The sequence below is a fragment of the Thermobia domestica genome, chromosome 17, assembly GCF_964235325.1.
Source record: "Thermobia domestica chromosome 17, izTheDome1.hap1.1, whole genome shotgun sequence".
Lineage (NCBI taxonomy): Eukaryota > Metazoa > Arthropoda > Insecta > Zygentoma > Lepismatidae > Thermobia > Thermobia domestica.
Genome location: NC_137470.1, coordinates 18,269,042 through 18,288,445, shown reverse-complemented (window position 1 = coordinate 18,288,445; position 19,404 = coordinate 18,269,042). Strand labels below are relative to the sequence as shown.

At 35.1% G+C, this 19,404-nt stretch overlaps 1 protein-coding gene across 4 annotated transcripts in view; it reads right to left on the bottom strand.

Moving 5' to 3' along the window:
- Positions 1–458: 458 nt before the first annotated feature.
- Positions 459–19,404, bottom strand: part of LOC145674315 (queuine tRNA-ribosyltransferase accessory subunit 2-like) — a 71,617-nt gene continuing 52,671 nt past the window's right edge. For all 4 annotated transcript variants that reach the window (XM_081744201.1, XM_081744203.1, XM_081744202.1 and 1 more), the window contains exons 9-10: positions 15,939–16,046; positions 459–3,195 (exon numbers count right to left, since the gene is read on the bottom strand). In XM_081744201.1, the coding sequence (XP_081600327.1) occupies positions 15,944–16,046 (103 nt within the window). In that variant the 3' untranslated portion in view covers positions 459–3,195; positions 15,939–15,943. The remainder of the gene's footprint in view (positions 3,196–15,938; positions 16,047–19,404) is intronic.

Genomic DNA, 19,404 nt, shown 5'->3' with positions numbered 1-19,404 from the left:
ACGCTAAAGCGTAAGTGAAGAGATTAATGTTCCTATCTTGACGCCATGGCTAAGGAACAAAACTTTTCTTCACCTATAATGTGAGGTGTTGTCTCGTATTATACGCATCTTGATGACACAGGAAGCTTAAAACTTATATCCATTATTAAATAACTTTAGTTAATGTCCACTTATTGAAACGAAATAAACTCCCTGGCTTTACAAAGGGTTATTGGGCTACCAGATTGTTGTCAATTGGATAATGTCAGGTTAGTACATTGATCCCAAACAATTCCAGTTATTTCTGGTTTTCTAGTCTGAGGTTCAATATTCACGAAGATTCTCGATAACCTCCTCAATAAAACCGGACATTCTATCAACAAAACGTTTGTCGAACTCCAGACGAAAGTAAACGAAGATAAACACCCAATTACAAGAAAACAGAAATAAAAACAGACAAGTTCAAATAAGAAACAGAATCTCTTTGGTCTCAACTTTATTGCTTAATATCACAAATAGTTATTATCACAGGAACACAAACCGATTTTAAGTGCATTTTTTTTACTGTACATAAGCGTATATCATTAAAGCTGAAGCCTATATTTCCTTATTAAACATATAACTCCATCGGTAATAAACAGATAATTGACGTTTCTTCTTGTCAATTTAAAATAGCTATACCGATTATATCAATACAGAAACAATATCTAGATAAATTGAAAAATAGATTACCTACAAACTCCGAAGTTTTTTTTTTTTTTTTTTTAAATACATGATAGAATCAATCTTCTAGAAACATTTAACAAGGCATATTTGTCTTGCTTCTGTAGCCATATCAAAAGCATTATTGTTACTATGATACTAGTTCCTTAAAATATAAAATAAAATAAAACTCCCTATTCAGGTTCTGAGCAAGGTTGTAAGTCAAAAGTTCCGTGTCTGTATTGCTTGTTTAATAAACTCTCTGATTTTCTACCAAAAAAAAAAAAAAAAAAAAAAAAATTACGGGTGTTACGTTTCCTACTATTACACTGGGTCTTCCGAAATAGGTTTCATGATTTTATTTATTCATTTTAGTTATTTAGATACTGACTCTATGTACGGTACATATTTATTGTAACAGATTCTTTAGACATAATGACAGATTGTAGCACATCTAACAGAAAATAAAAGTACTTTTCTCGATTGATGGATCTATAAAAACTGTGAAAGAAGTTTCATGAATAACTTCAAATCTATAAGTACACACCCCACAGAAAGTTTTATACAACGGAGATACACAAATTATACTGCTAAATTTATTACTCTGTTTCTTGGTAATACTAATCGGTACCGAACATGTTTTGTTCTTGATAGCACTGTACAATTCTAGGTTGTACTTTTGTACGATATGATAAAGTCAGTATAACATTATTTTGTTGGTTTGATGAAGATATTCTAAACTTTCTGGGAGGGATGTATCTAAAATTATACACAAAGTTTGCTGACACAATGTATACTTTTATCAACAAACATGCTCTTAAAATTCTACTGAAAATACTTTGTATAACTTTAAGACAAAGTGGACGAACGTAGTCGTCAACAATATTTTTAACTACCTTCAAATGTTTTGAGCATAAAATATTTTTTAAAAAATTTTTGTTGAATATAGGCTATATATATGAACAATACAAAAACGGCATTAGTATTTTTTATCTAAATATGTACTAAAACAATGTAAAAGTGCTAGAAACGGCACATATTCTGTCTTTTTTCATCTAAAAATATTCAGAAAGTTCCAAACCTGAGTTAACATACAGTTCAACTAACTTCGAAAATATTTACTATTTTTTAAAATCTATATATCAAGTTTGAGCAAAAATGGATTATAAATTCTTCAAAAATACTCTGCTATAAACATACTATAAATAATTGACGTGAATTTTCGTCAATAGCACAGAGTGACTACTAAATGTTTATCATCATCAAATTCCATGTTTTCTTGATCTAATCAATGCATAGAAAATGTTATCATACTTTAATGGTTCTTAATTTTCATTCAAACAAAAATTATATTATTCAGGGAAAATTCAAAGAATATATTGCAACTGAACAGCGATTCGAACCCAGGTTCAATCCTAACTTAATCGTTCCGGTGTGTTAATCACTGCGCTATCCAGTCTGTGCATCTGAGCGACGACTGAAAGGGTGTAGCTACTCAAGTCTCACTCTTTCAAGTTCCAGTTTTCATTAAACAATTAATTTAAGTTTCTAATTTACCAGTTCAAAAAATGTTTTTATCCTTTTAAATATTATTTTTTTAAATGTGCACAGTGGATATTTAAAAGTTCAAAATGGTACCAAACAGAAGTAACTTTAAAAAGTTTCAGATCCACTAGAAAATTTCAGTTTAGTAGACACTCTGTACAAATATTTTTTCTTACAAATTTACATGAGTATTCAACGATATTTTGATATAACCATCAGTTTTGGCGAACAGCTTAAAAACCCATGTCTTTGGTCCCCAGTAAAAAAAAAAAAGGCACACATTCTTTTTTATCTAAAAATATTCAAAAAGTCTAAAAAAAAAAAAACTTTGTACTATAACAGTTTAAATAAAATAATAATAATACTTTATATTAAATATACTAACTCCAAGAGTATTTCCAAGATAACATGACGTACATTTTCGTCAATACACTTTAAGTAAATTAACAATATTTAAAAAAGGAAAATAAAATTTTATATATTTTAAAATAAAATAACATTTGATATATCAAATTTTGATACGTGCAATGTTTGAAACATTAATTAATGGTTACATGCAGAGTATTGGCAAAAACATACAACATTTTTATAAAGAAAATATGACGTATATATTCGTCAACGATACTCACAACAAGTTTCAATAAAAGTTTTTAAAAGTTTAATACCATATCTTAATACTGATATTATCTTAATCTTATCTTGACACTAGTAAAAAATAACGCTTATAAAGATGAGCTGATGCTTCTTTTGATATCTATAAAACTTCACAAAAAGGATGATATAATAAACAAAACATAAGAAAGACTCTTGACATCTCGTCTTTCATATTACAAGATAATGTTCTTATCTTTTTTTCTTTTTCTTTTTTACAATAAGCTATATTTTTTCAAATACTGAATTTCCTTGATATATAAGCACCATTGACCTGAGTTTTTCTCCTTCTTTTTGTTGGCACTGGTTAACCTGAGACTGAAAAGAGGAAGAGAAAAAAAGTACGTTACAAAACAAAGAAAACACATATTTAAAAGACATTATGGACTCATCTATGTTGTGTTTGTCATAAACTCATTTATCCATCATTTTGGCAATATGCAGCTCAAGCAGTTTAATTCTCTTTTTAATTTAAAAGGGCTAGCAGACGACGTTCTCTGTGTATGTATGTGTGTTCTCTCACGCAGCGAATGCATGTGGGCGGAGTGACCTTGATCAACACTTCTTCAGCCAATCACAGCTCTGTCCGCTCTTACGTCACTTAACGCGTGAAACCCACGCGAACAGCGAGAGCTGAAGAGATTTAGCGAGAGACACTTACTTGGCAAAAACAGGATGGACAGCTAACAACACATTCTACACTGCTGCAACAAGACACTGTTTCATTATGTTCTGTGATTAATCAAATCGAGTTATATTTCACATTAAGGGACACATCCATTACTATTACCTTTTTTTTTAATAGTTATTTCTCTATGTAAAGTGATGTAAGTATCAATATAATTAAAAATTCTCAAATCGATTGACGAGTATTTTCCGCGATTGTGCATGTCGTCTCCCATGCCTCGTGGCTGTCTATTGAGTACATGGTGCAAAATTTACTTTTGATTTATTTGTGTAATTTGTTAATTTTCGCAATTATCATGCTGAATCTTTTGTGTCTTTAAAAGTTGTATGTAGAATTTTGCTTATGTGTGGCTGACGTTGAAAGGAGCTTTCTTCGGATAACTTGTTTCATCGTCAACGCTCGAGCAAACGTTCTATCTACGACTATCAAATATAATGCTTGCTCTATCTGGATCGCCATCCTATGGAGTAAACATTATAAAATGGTGCCGGGATAAATGTGTCGAAGCAGAAACCTTTCTTTTTGTATAAATGTTCAGTTTTTGTGTTTACGAACATAGGCCTAGGTATTTCTGATGTTCAAAACTTGCTGCGTAATTTTGCCGCCATCTCAGAGAGTTAATAGTACATGAAATTCGTGTCATTGTATCCTTGTCCAGTGCATTCATCCTTGCATATTGAAGCCTAAATCCTGTCTGAATTAGAATATTTTTATTATTTGCATTCTTAGATTTTTGCAGAAATTAGTCAATTATTTGTGTTAGCGAGTTTGTTATATTTGCAACATCATGGCTGAGGGTGATCTTAGAACAGTTCTCTTATCTTTGCAAAGGGAACTGAGTGCGTCAATTAATGAAATTAAAGAAAATCAGAATAAGTTGAATGAATGCCAAAACGAATTGAGTGATAATCAAAAGCGTGTGAGTGAAAGCGTTGAGGCGATAAATGTAAACCAACAGAAAATGCAAGACGATATCAAGGAACTACGTAGCGAGTGTCGTGGAAACATATCCCAATGTAAAGATGATTTGTCAGGTGAAATTAATAATGTGAATAAGTGTATTAGTGCAGTGCGGCAGGAATTGATAGAACGAATTGAAGCAGTGGAATTAAAGTGTTTCAATACGAATGAAGATATACGTAGAAGTGTACGTGAATTGGCCGATGCAGTGCATGATATACGGGGCACAGTTGAAGAAAATACGCGCCAAGTAAACGACCAACAACGTCAATTAAATGAATGTCACAATAGAGTGGATGATTATGAAAAAAGGTTGCGTTTGGTCGAAAGTCTCGACAAGTACCGTGAAAGTAGAATTCAGAAGTGCGAGACCAAACAAAGTGAATACGGTATAGCAGTGCAAGAGTGTATTCAAGTGTGCCACGAGCAGAGTAAATTTAACCAGCAGTGTTTTGAAACATGTCTTCGCGCCAGTGAATTAAGTGAACAAACCAAGCAAGATGTGGAACGACTATCAGAACGTGTGCAGCGTATAGAATTAGCAAATGAGCACCATGATAATGGAAGTAATATATCACAAAGAAACACAGGTTCCGTGCACAGTGTGAAGCGCGAGAGAAAATCGAGCAGTGAGTCTCAAACGGTGTCTGATACAGAGGAGGAAAGTGATGTAATAAAGAGAACCGTGTCAAGAATCAAAACCGAAAGAGAAAGTCCGCGCATTAAGCGTGCAAGAAATAGTGAAGTGAATGTAAGGCGTTGTTCATTGCGATTAGCAGACATTAAACAACTCTCCACATTTTCAGGTGATATGATGAAGGAAAGTGCAAGTGCATTTTTGGAAAATTTCGGTAGAGAAATGTCGTTCGCCGGAGTGCCTCAAAGTGAATATTTGATGATCATGCCATTGATTCTTAAAGACAGTGCACTTAAATGGTACGATTTACACGGTAAGAAGTGTCAAACTTTTCAAGAATTTGTGATAGAGTTTCAGAATGCATTTGAGAGTCCTTTAGTGAAAGCCACACGTCTGCGTAACTTGCGTTCTATTCCGTTTGACCCAAAACGTTATAGTAGTGTTGTTGATTTTGTGACAGAGCGTTTTAGTCAAATTCAAGCTCTGGAAGAATACGAAAATCCAACCATTACATTGTCACACATCATCACTCTCCTGCCCAAGCGGTACCAGTTAGCTATGATGGGCTCTATGCCTGATAATATAAATCAGTTCCTTGCGAGTGTGCAGTCCATTGAAGGATTGTCAGGAATTACTAATATGTACGATAATCAGCGTAATAAGCAGAAACAGCAAGGTGGTACAGGTGTTAGCGTGAACAATGTGAAAGTAGAACACGGTAGTGAAGTGAGCAGTGATAATAGTGCGCGTCCGAATTTCAAACAGGGATGGAAAAGGAAATTTCATAGACGTGGACGGCGAGGTAATTTTAACAGAAATAATAATAACTCGAACGGTGGTAATCAGTCGCAAGGTAATGGCCGACAAAACACAAGTGCAAATGAAAATCGAAGCGAAACGCAAGGTGCAAGGGCAAACGAAAATCAAAGTAGTGCGACGACTTCTCAAGGTAGTCCAAATCAAAATAATAATTGGTTTCCAACATTTAATAGAGGTCCTGGTGTAAATAACGGTAGCAATCAGCAACGTCAATTTCCATACCAACAAAGTGGATTTTACCCGCAAAGTTCTGTGCCTTTAAACTAGTAGCGCCCTCCCACTTGATTGCTGAAAAGGGGAGGGATTTCAGTAGCGTAAACCGGATTACTTTTCCACATATGTGCAACGAAGAAGATTTACAAGCAGAAGATTATATAAGTAATGATAATGAAGAAGAAGTGATCAAATGTGAATTAGGTCATAACACAATGAGAGTAAAAATTTTGTTAAACGATCAACCCAAAATTTGTCTGTTAGATAGTGGATCAGAATTATGCCTATTACGGTACAATATTTTTCGAGAAGTAACAAAGTGTGTAGCAAACGTGCATTTGCAAAAAGGAGAGCATATCGTTTTGTGCGATTTTCTAGGAAGAAAGAAAAAGAACGTGAAAGGAAGGGTTATCTTACCGGTACGAATTGAAAATGTGGAAGTGCCAGTTGAGTTTCTTGTGTTACCAGAACTGCATGAAGATGTAATACTCGGTGCAAACTTTCTAGAGAAGCTAAACAGTGTCATTGATTTTAAGCGAAGTAACTTGCGTGTTGAATTTCAAGGAATTAGTGGTGAAGTGCCTTTAATACAGAGAAATAGTGAAAATGTCATTGTAGCTAATGTAAGTGAAATTAGGTGCAAGGTAGCCCCTATTGTTGTGTTGTCCAAGATAAGGGACCTTAATGATTTTTATGCGAGAACGGTGAATGTGTTCCGCAGTGGGTGCGCCGAGCCTTTAGAGAAAATTGAAGCTAGTGACTTAGTGGAGGACTTCCCACCGGATCTGTATTTCACAGTAGATGAAATAAGGGAGGCAGTTACACGCGCTACGCTGTTTAGTGAAAACGAGAAAGAAGAATTATTTCAGTTGTTAATGAAACATAGGAAAGTGTTCGCCCGTTTTCCTGGCCTGTGTAATAAATTTCAGTACCGATTAGAAGTGGATACAAATGAACCCATTGTTGCTCGTCCTTACGATATTCCGCACAAATATAAGGAGGGAGTGCGTGAAGAGATCCGAAAACTGTTAAAGTGGGGTGTAATTAGACCTAGTTCATCATGTCATCTATTACCGTTGCACGTAGTATTGAAAAAGAGTGGAGCGTTGAGAATAGTAACAGATTGTAGAGCATTGAATGTGCACATTAAGAATCCAGCTCTGCGTGTAGAAAAGTTGTCCGACCTCTTTGCTAAATTTAGTGGAAAACGTGTGCTAGGTACTCTTGATTTTACTAGTTCGTATCAACAATGTGGAATTACAGAAGATTCTATGCCATACTTAGCCTTCTTGTTCGAAGGAACGTTATATGAGTACACACGCATGGTGTTCGGTGTGAAAAATGGATCGTCTGTACTGCAATTGTGCTTGAATAAAGTGTTCCCATTACCGCTACAAGAGAAGTTAATCAGGTATATGGACGATGTAGCTCTTGGTTGTACAAGCGTACCGGAATTCTTACAGCAGTTAGATGAAGTGCTTAGTTTATTAAGTGATGCGAACATGACACTAAATTTATCGAAGTGCATTTTTGGTGTAAGTGAAATTAACTATTTAGGTTATTACGTATCCTCAGAAGGCATACGAAAGGATCCGAAATCAGCTGAAGCAATCGAGAAGTTACCAGTGCCCAAAAATTTAAAAATGTTACGCTCATTTCTTGGTGCTGTGCAGTGGCATTCGCGAACAATCAAAGGTCATGCTGTTATCGCTAAACCCCTCTACGAACTTTTAGGGAAGAAAAGGAAATGGAAGTGGGAAGAAGAACACCAAAAGGCATTTGAATCATTAAAGGCTGAATTAGTGAAAGATGTGAAGTTACACCATCCACAGTTCGATAAGCCGTTTTATCTCGAAAGTGATGCAAGCAAACTCGGGTTGGCTTGTGTGTGTTATCAAATTATTGATGGTGAGAAGTGTGTATTAGAATATGCAAGCCGTACTCTTAATAAACACGAACAGAACTATGCCATAATTGAGCTTGAGTGTCTTGCATTTGTGTGGTGTATTCGTAAGTGGCATGTTTGGCTCAAAGGAGCGAAAATATACATACGAACAGATCATAAAAGCTTAGTGCAGTTAAAACGTATGCGTAATTGGAATGTAAGACTGATGAGGTGGTCTCTTGAACTTCAATCTTACGATTATGAAATAGAATTCATCAAAGGCAAGACTAACACACTAAGTGATTGTTTATCTCGTATGTTACCAACACAGGAAGATTTAATGGTGAATGTGAACCCTATACAGGCTGTTCAATCAGAAGTGTTCGATTTGGATCCGTCTACAATTGCGAAATTACAATGGGAATGTGACGAGTACCGTCCTATTATTAGTTACTTACAAGGTAATATAAGTGAAAGTGAAAGCAGTGCAAATAAGAATTCTTTTCGTAGTAGTGCTCGAAATTGGAAACAAAATTACACTTTGGAAAATGGTATTTTGATGGTGAGAGATTTTCACTTCCCAGACAGATTAAAATTGTGTGTACCTTCATGTTTAGTGAAAAATATTTTGATTGGCTATCATGATCATTACGGTCATTTTGGATTTATGAAAGTGTTTAATATCATTTCCCGTATGTTTTACTGGAAAACCATGCGTAGTGACATTAAATCGTACATTCTTGATTGTGAGGTCTGCATGAGGACGAAGGTAGACCATCACCCAGTGAAATGTTTAATGCAATCAGTGCCAGCGGAAAACATACGTTATTTGGTCTCAGCAGATTTAGTTGGTCCTCTACCTCGAGGTAAACATGGCGAAACTTATCTGTTAACAGTGTGTGATGTATACTCACGTTATTTAGTAGCATATCCACTTCGTCGTGCAACAAGTGCAAGTGTAGCAAAATGTCTTACTGAGTCATACATGCTTCATCTTGGTATTTTCATGAATATCTTAGTAGATAATGGACCACAGTTTATTGGCAAGGAATTCGTACAAGCTATGGAAGCATATAACATCAAAATACATTATACTACGCCTTATCACGCACAAGGAAATGTCATCGAAAGATTCCATGCTGATTTAGAGAGAATTTTGCGTGTGTTGTGCCGCGATTCTCATTCCTCATGGCCAGAATATATTGTGCAAGCTTGTTTGTTGTTGAACTATACTATTAGTGCCAGTTTGGGAATAGCGCCTGCAGAATTACATCTTAACATCAAGCCAGAAGAATTTACATTGTTACATTTTGGAATTGTGAAAAACAACGAAACAGTAGATGAGCAAGAAGGTATAGATTGGAATGGAAAATTAATAATGGCTGACTTACGGCGAAAGAAAATCATTCAGCAACGAAACGAAAAGTTGAACGTTCATCAGAGAGCTCGAAGAACTTTGTGTGAAGGTGACTTAGTTTTCTTACGTCAGTATAATATTAGTAGCTTGGTAGACAAACGTATAGCCAAACTGTGTGAAGTGTACCGTGGACCTTACTTACTGTGGAAACAAGTTGGTGAAAATGTGTTTGAAGTATTAGATCCGCAAAGTGGCAGATATATAGGATTTCAGAATGTTTCTAGAATGAAGCTGTGGAGACCAACACCAGCTACTAGGAAAAAATGGCTAGAAATTCTGAAGAAGCATGTGGATGAAGAACAGTTCAGTGATATTTTAGAGAGAGCCGAAAAAGAAGCCAACGGAGATTACATGAACGAAGAAGAAGAGGAAAGTAAAGAAGATCAATTGTGTAGCATCAATAATAAAGATCAAGAAGTGAGAGTACATTCTAGTTTTGTCGATGAAAATGTTTTGTGGTATATACAACATGGTTATTTAGATGAGCGAAAGTTGTTGAATTTATTAGAGAAATATTACCATTAGTACTTCGAAGAAGTCAGTTTGAATTTAGAGATATGTTAGGAGATATTAGAGTAATATACACGTTTATTACAGTATTCCTTTTGTTGTTATTGGAACAACATTGAAGTTTTACCTTAAGACCTACGACCACATTTCGCCATGAATTTCATGTGCATCGTTTTCTTTTGGTCTTCTATAAAACTCTATGGGGTTTCCTTAGTATAACTTGTTTTTGTAACCACATCTCTGTGTGTCTTCGTGGTCGTACTTACAGTGGGTAGGTTTATATGGTTTTTGTGGGTTGGCTCTTCTTCATTTAGTCGTCAGACCATCCCTAAGATGGATACAGGTTGGCATCTGTAGACATCTGACATTGCCCCAATATAATTCTCCATCATTCGAGCTTATATTGGTTTATTTCTCTCTTCATTATAGTATTCATGTAACAGTCATCGTTAAGATTATATCTATAGGCTTATTATATTATCTATATATATATATATATATATTTTATTCAGCATCATGTCCTATATGGGTATATTTCAGTATTAATTTATCATGTACCATGTACTTATTTGATGAAGTTGCACGAAGGCGTTGTGGATTGGGGCGTGCTTGTCGTAGTTTGTACTCGTGGAGTGATTTGAAAAAAAAAAAAAAAAAAAGAGAGAGAATGAAAAAAGAAATACTTACATTTCTTTTGTTAACCCATCCCAAGTCAACTTCCTTTTAACCATAATTATGTTATTTTAACCTTATTATAGTAATTACATGTAACACGTAAAAACATACACTTGATATCCATACACGAAGAATACAACACAAGGAAGAACACATGTAGGTCCAAACAATAAGAAGAACACACATTCTATTCACTTCCACTTAATACGATTGCAGCAGTAGCAAATGCAGCACATTTTAAGTCACAAAAAAAAAAAAAGAAAGGAAGATGCAAATTATACGTCAATAAGTTTATACGCAATAAGTTATAGTATTCCATGCATCTTCATATTGGCGCCGAATTTTGAAAATAGTTCAGCACTATTAAAAGACTGTAGCATGCAGAGACCTTCTAGAACTTCCACCGATGGACCTAGCCCTATCCAATGGGAAGAGGATAGGAGCAGAAGATTTAATCGCCGAGTGTTCATTCAGTGGGAAGAGAATGAACGAAGAGGATGGCCTATGGACTGGACATTGTTCTGGAGCATGGTGTAGATTGTGAATGGTGAATAACTTGGACAGTGTGACGTGTGCAGATAGTAAAAGTATAAACAGTGTGTTATAAATGAACAGTGAAGTGTTGTTATTCAAACTGGAAAATATATCTATATTTATTTCAATATTCATTTTTCTTTTATGTTCAATTAATTGCAAAGGTGAAAGTGTTTCTAAAGGTTGAAATTAATTCATTGCTTGAAGTGTTTTCTCATTTTATTCACATTATTTACAATATTTTAGTGTATGTGATATATATTCAATTTCTTTAAGTATTAAGTGAATTTACATTTGAACTAATAGGACTATAATAAATATATTTCTATACATTTATTGATATATTACATATTTATGGACTGAATAAACACTTTATATGGTCGTGATTGCAGCAGTAAGTGAAGTGAAGTGTTTATGTGAACTGTAACTTAACCCATATGAACTATGGCCCAAGTGAAGAGTGCTTCAACAACTTACAGTGTGTCCTCGTCATACGCAGGCACAAACTATAAGTGTTGCCAGGGTCCTTAGGATAAACGTATCTCACCAGAACTTTACCTATCAGCTGTTCGGGTGCCATTTGTCATAAACTCATTTATCCATCATTTTGGCAATATGCAGCTCAAGCAGTTTAATTCTCTTTTTAATTTAAAAGGGCTAGCAGACGACGTTCTCTGTGTATGTATGTGTGTTCTCTCACGCAGCGAATGCATGTGGGCGGAGTGACCTTGATCAACACTTCTTCAGCCAATCACAGCTCTGTCCGCTCTTACGTCACTTAACGCGTGAAACCCACGCGAACAGCGAGAGCTGAAGAGATTTAGCGAGAGACACTTACTTGGCAAAAACAGGATGGACAGCTAACAACACATTCTACACTGCTGCAACAAGACACTGTTTCATTATGTTCTGTGATTAATCAAATCGAGTTATATTTCACATTAAGGGACACATCCATTACTATTACCTTTTTTTTTAATAGTTATTTCTCTATGTAAAGTGATGTAAGTATCAATATAATTAAAAATTCTCAAATCGATTGACGAGTATTTTCCGCGATTGTGCATGTCGTCTCCCATGCCTCGTGGCTGTCTATTGAGTACATGGTGCAAAATTTACTTTTGATTTATTTGTGTAATTTGTTAATTTTCGCAATTATCATGCTGAATCTTTTGTGTCTTTAAAAGTTGTATGTAGAATTTTGCTTATGTGTGGCTGACGTTGAAAGGAGCTTTCTTCGGATAACTTGTTTCATCGTCAACGCTCGAGCAAACGTTCTATCTACGACTATCAAATATAATGCTTGCTCTATCTGGATCGCCATCCTATGGAGTAAACATTATATGTTCTAAATCACTATTACGGTACTTGTAACTTTGGTAACAATTTTTTGAATTGCCACCTTCACCACAGCAGTTACAAATGATGAGTTATGAAATTTTGGGTATTACAAAAGGTAAATTTGTATGAAAGGAAATTCTACCTAGTAATTGAAATACATCGTGTTTGGAGAAGAATGACCTGACTTTGGACGGTAATTACGGAACATGGGCCGTGCAGGCAAGGAAATGAGTGTTGTTTGAATGATTGTACCCTAGCGTTTCAGAAAATCGCCATTAGATGTCAGTCATTGAGTCTTCTCAGTTTGAAGTCAGTCAGAAGTAAGATGGTTTCCGCTCAACAGAAGACCTTCTGTGTGCTGCAGTTTGCAAAGACTGAGTCACTGATTCCGGTCCAGCGTGCTTTTCGTTGGCGTTTTGGCATTGATCCGCCTGCACTCATCCCCCCTTTACCCGCGACATAGAAGAAGTGAAGAACACAATAACAGCCACCATAACTGCTGTAAACGCAGATACATTGTGTAAAGTTTATGATCAATTTAGCTATCGTCTAGAGTTGTTCGAGCTGCTGCTGGTGGACATATAGAGCATTTGTAACAGCGTAGCTAAAACTTAAAGATTTTGTGAGTATTTTGCAATTTATCCCATTTTTGTAGTATTTTTTATCAATACATATGGACTGTTAAAATCAGGTCACTCTTTTTGAAATTCCTGTATTTTCTTGCAATTCTTTGTTGGAAACTATCTGTATTATTCCATCCTCGTCGTGATTAAATTTATTCAATTTTTATTAGTGTTGTCAAAACGTAAACTCTTTGAATTGCGAAATTGTAAAATTATAACTACTGCAAACAAAAAGAATAATTAAAATTCACAAAATACTACGCATGTATGGACGATACTATTCTGATGTACAATATAAAAGAGACTAACAATTACAGAACTTCTGGGAAAAAAATGAATAACGCATATCCGAAGATGATACAATATTGAATTAGAAAATGAAAACACCTTAAAATATTTAGAGTTGAATATCCATAGAAAAGATAAATTTGATACTATGGTCTATAGTAAACTGACAACTAGCAGTTGTATTAAAAAAAAAAAGAAAAAGAAAAAAAAACTACGTATTAATATGGAACGAAGTCAAATATTCATATTAACTTCTTCACTACAACCTTAGAAGTACATATAAAATGTGAAATTTACTACATTTTCAGTTTAGGGACGGAAAAGGAGTATGACGCTAACACACACTAAGGAAATTGCGAACATTGGCTTTTAAAGTCTATTAAGAAAATAACTAGGAATGCAATGGATATACTCGATTGCAATGAAATGAGCTGAGCGAGCTTAAGCAACGTAATCAGTTTATTCTGACTTTTTAAAACAATCAGTATTTTTCATAACAATCGCACAATTCTTCGTCTTGACCTTTTCTTCCGGCTAAAAAAAAGTTTAAAAAATCGTTAATTTGTTTTTAAATTGTAAATTTTTACGCTAAAAAAATAAAAGGGCTTCGCCGGAATTTTTGAAAATCACGCGCAGATTTTAATTGTTGACAAAAAAATCACGTGAAAACTTTTTCCCCATGTTAAGTCTATGGAAGCGTTTTTCGGTGATTATTCCTCGATGGTACATCGGATTTTTGATTTCGACCTATGTTGTCACTCAGCACGACATACTCTATCAGCGTGCTAAGTTTGGTTGAGATCGGCCAAACGGTCTAGGAGGAGTTCGCGGACAACCAAACGGCTAACCCGAGTATTAGAGCTTCGCTCGCTCAGCTCAATAAAATGGATCCAAACAAAAGATAGAAGTGAATTGCAATCCCATTCTTTCCGAAATCATTATATAGGGTGTTACAAAAATTTGTCACAATATTTTGGGAAAAGATTCCTCACTTAAAAAAGAGAAAAAAGTTCATATGGACCTGTGGACGGAAGTGTATAGTTTCGTAGTTATATGATGTCGAAAACATTAAAGATTGAACTTAGAAGATTCAGAGTTCCATTACTATAAGACCAATCGTAGTCGGTTCAAGACAATCACTGTGGAACTATCCAAATATCCATCTTTGAGAATTTTAGAGCGGCTGTTTGGGAGTACTTGATCACTCTCCACCTACCTCTCTGAAAATTGCTGTACAAGCACTGGAGCATTCTTAAACATAGATATTTGGATAGTCCACATACCAGTTCCTTAATCCGACTACGATAGGTGCCATAGTACTGGAGCTATGAACTTTCAAAGTTAACTTGTTTCACGTTTTCGACACTATAACTCCGAAATTATCCACTTTTAAGCACAGGTCCATATGAACTTTTTTCTTATTTTGATATGAGGAATTTGTTCACAAAATATTTTGACACATTCTTATAAAACCCTGTATAAATTAAAGGAAACTTCCCAAAAGTCTCTTGTAAATCCCAAATTTAAAACTTTGACTAATCTTGAAATATCAGTAACTGCGTACAAATACTATGTAAAACAAATACTTCCAAAGAAAGTAGGAACACTTTCAAAGTTTTAAGTGGGAGTCCAATCAGAAAACCATCATTAGGAAGACCTAGGCTTAGAGGGGAGGATAATATTAAGATGGATCTCGCAGAAATAGGTATACAAAGTAGAAACTGGATCCAATTGACTAAGGATAGAAGTCAATGGAGAGCTTTTAGGAGTGCGGCATTGAACATGCGGGTTTCATAGGCCGTACAGTGAGTGAGTATCTTACGTCTTTTGTTTGATTTCATTCAACTTTTTTGTACGGACAAAAAATTCGTAAGATCAAGAGTTAAATTTACTTCTAAAGTACGCTATATATAAGTATGGAAATTCTTATAAAACAGCTATGACGATAGATATCAGAGCAAAAGAGGTAAGAAATATGTTTGATATATACGGAACTTAGTAAGTTCTATCTCCTCCATTAGCCCTGAAGAAAGCTATCATTTTCATTTTGAATGTTCATCACAATAGCGACGAAATGGTAATGAATAGCGTGCAAGCTGTGTTTTAATATGAAGAACCGATCCAGATTTTGCTACAACCAGCCTAAGGTCTTTGGCCTCTGAACATGCCTGAGGGCGAGAGATAAGTGATTTTTTGTGGCGTTTGTAGTCGATACACTTATAGTAGTATCTCTTGCATCATACAAGAGTTACTACCGTTGCTGTTTTAAGTTCCAATTCTTTGAGCATCTGGACAAACTGAGAGTCATATATTACATAATTGCGATAATGCGAGCAAAAATAGAAAATTAATAATAACAAGAATTGGTACACAACTTTTATATGCCTACTTAAACCACTATCGCAATGGGAATAATTTTATGGACAACATATCACACAGACGTAACTCATAGAAGTTTAATATCTCAGTACCTGTGTTAGTTTCCCTGAGACACCATAATCCTTAATTCATTCAGGGTTCCCTCTTGAATGTGGTACTTGATTGCTTCAAAGAACCCCAGATAATGATGAATGTTATGTCTGGAAATTAAAAAAAAAAAAAAAAAAAAAACAACGTTATTAAGTATACAATATTAATGGCATAGTAGGAAACAAATTATTTTCCTAACTCTATCTTAGATTATATTAGATAAGCTTCGGGTAAGATATAATAGTTCAGTTTAATTTAATCTATTACCACCCTTTTGGTATGTAGTGGATGCATTTAATTATTACACTAGTTAAATTAGAAGCATACAAAACACAATAAAAAAATAAATATACAGTAAATAACATTTTTTTAAGTTTAATGTCCCACGATTATGTCCTTTAGGCTAAAGGAGACGGGTTATTAAGGAAAGAAGTGACTGTGAAATTAAATTTGTCCACCAAAGACACATGAACTATTCCTTGTTCAGCGTAAGCTCTAAACTCCGATAAACAAAATATTTGTATCCTTCCGCTTGTCACAAATATGATTGGCTAGTGTTGTATCACTCCCACTCCCCACGGGGAGGAGCAAATTATACACGTGCATTTTGACAATGCTGTCTCGTGTTGTCTAGATACTTACAGCAGCAGCAGAAAAGAGAAAAAAAAAAATTCGAAAGATTAAAAAAAATATATATTTAATTTTTGCTGGTAAACAATTGTTGCTTAGTGAGTAAAAATTTACCTTGTTGATGTTTCACCACAACACTCAATGAACCGGGATTCATGTCAGTCATCTTTCAGACTTAAAAGCAGAACACGCCTTCGCAGTTGAATTGGCGCCATAATTACTGCGCATGCCTAGTGTTTATTTCTATTGTTTCATTAACCACACTCCATTGCAGTTTTATTATATAATCCATATTATATTTCTGTCATTTATAATAATGTAGCAGTTTTATGTGGAGCTTCATAGCAAAAATAATAATCAAATAAGATGAACTATTTTGCGGAGGAGTAGAAGCGTCGGTAGACCAACAGCAAATCAGCGAGTTTTAGTTTCACGTGGCTTTGTTAATCGCAGTTTCGAGCTTACGCCGAACAGGGTTTAGCTACTCAATCAGCGGGAAGGGCTACAATAAATTGCGGGGGAAACGTTTAATTTATGTTTATATTCTGGGCAAACAAGAACGGCCTTTCAGAGATAATAATGAGCGTACGGATTCTTCCAACAGACGAAGTTACGTACAACTGCTAATTTGTTCACTATAGCTTTGGACATATTGAACACGCATTAATAAAACAAAATTGACCAAAGCAAGAAATATACTACTTGCTAATGTAACACCTCCTTCCTAAGACGCGTTGCGGAAGCTATATTAGCTGATTATGGATTAGCTGGTGTGAAGTTCTATTAAGTGTTTTTATAATTTAGAGAAAAGAGAGGAGCAAGTTTCATATCATTCACAGGCGGCTCGTAAAAGTTTTATGGCTTGAAACTAAGGGAATAAAGGTTACCTAATATATTAATTACTATATACAACAATTGGTACATTAATAAAGATTTTTCTTTTAGTTTCAAGACAAAAAAAGAACTTAAATTTTTACCGCTAAGTTGTATCTCACGAGCAGCTTTTGATACTCTTGCTTAGCCAAAGTAAAATTTCACCACACGCCACTGCCACCAGCCACTAATTCTATTCGACTAACTGTGCTAAAGCTAGTCTATAAAAACAGCCAGACACTATGAAGGAATACCCAAAAATTCCACAATGAGCTACATTTTTATATGACGAGTGACCTTGAGAAATACAGGGCGTTAATGAACTATGCCGACAAACAGTAAGAGGTGATTCCTCACATCAAAATAAGAGAAAAAGTTCATATGAACGTATGGCGAAAAGTGCATAGTTTCAGAGCTAGGGCTGTCTAAAATCACGTAAAAGCTAAATTTCAACAGGCCCTATTTCGAATTCCAGAAACTGTGGATGGTGGTCGTTATCAGTGTAAAGGAAGCCACGCATACACAATCCAAAAGTGCATATTTTATCAATTTTGGATAGGTGCACAGGGTATTCCCTACAGGATGTAATTCTCAGATATCCTCTGAATAGAGTTTTCAAATATACTCTGGTTTCAAGAAGGGTTCAGAGTAGGCAGGATGTAAGCCTTGACAACAATGGACATCCAATTCTTCCGAGGGAAGTCGGAAGCGTTAGGAACAAGCAGCTCCATGTTTTTTCTTTTTTTGTGTGTGTGTGTGTGTGTGTGTGTGTGTTCCAAATAACGTGTGATGCGATGCATTTCGTCACGGTATATTTCATTTTCCTCCCTTATAAGCATGAAACAAAACATCGCATCATGCGTTTTCTCGAGTACGAGAGACTGTGCTGCTGACGATCCTTAACACTTTCGATATCGTGCCAAAGGATTCTGCGTTCACTGCTATCAAAACTTATCGTTTACCTACTTTGGACCAATCATAAAATCAGAGCATATCTCAAAATTCGGTTGATGACATGTCTGAGAATTTCACCCTGCAGGGAATACGCTGTGCACCCACTGAACATTAATGAAATGTGCAATTTTGGACTGCATATGCATGACTTCCTTAACGCTAATAAGGATCACCATTCACTCTTTCTCGAGTTCGAAATAATGCCTCTTGAAATTTGGCTTTTTCGCGATTTCGGACAGCCCTAGCTCTGAAACTACGCACTTTTCCCTACAGGTCCATATGAACTTTTTCTCTTATTTTGATGTGAAAAATCACCTCTTACAGTTTGTCGGTGTAGTTCATTAACACCCTGTATGTAGAATACGATGTTTCTGCACTGCTATTGTCAGATGCATCCGATCCTTTATTCGGTAATTTTCCCTAAATTTTTAATTGTTTTGACTCCTATTTTTATTCTCCATAAACAAGACTGCAGGGGAATGCTCAAGATTGGAAATGTAATGAACTTAATGTGCCAATCTAGTATTTAAATTACAGAAGTTAAAGGTAGGCACTGGATTGGTATATACTACGTAGCATCAATTACCCGCTTCGCTAGGTTAAATTAAGATAAAATAGTGATATGTTCCGTTAATCAGTCACTTTTTACTACTACTAAAACGCTCTTTGACATTTTTCATTTTCGATGATTTATATATATCCCTCTCCCCTCCCCACGTTGCGGGGCACGGCATAGGAAATATCATTGTTCACTTTAGCGACAGCAAAAACTATGAATTTGACACTCATATAGGTCATTTCGATAATTTTTATATACAGTACTGGCACAATTATTATGGATTTTTGATAAATCAAAACTTTTGTGCAAAAATGTCTTGCAAACAATTTTATTAACTAATACTTTATTTACTTTACCACACCAGTACCAAACAAATATTTATTAGTTATTTTAAGTGGGTTTTACAGTCTTATATGGGAGTGTCTGGCAATACAGAGAGAAAACGTCTGATA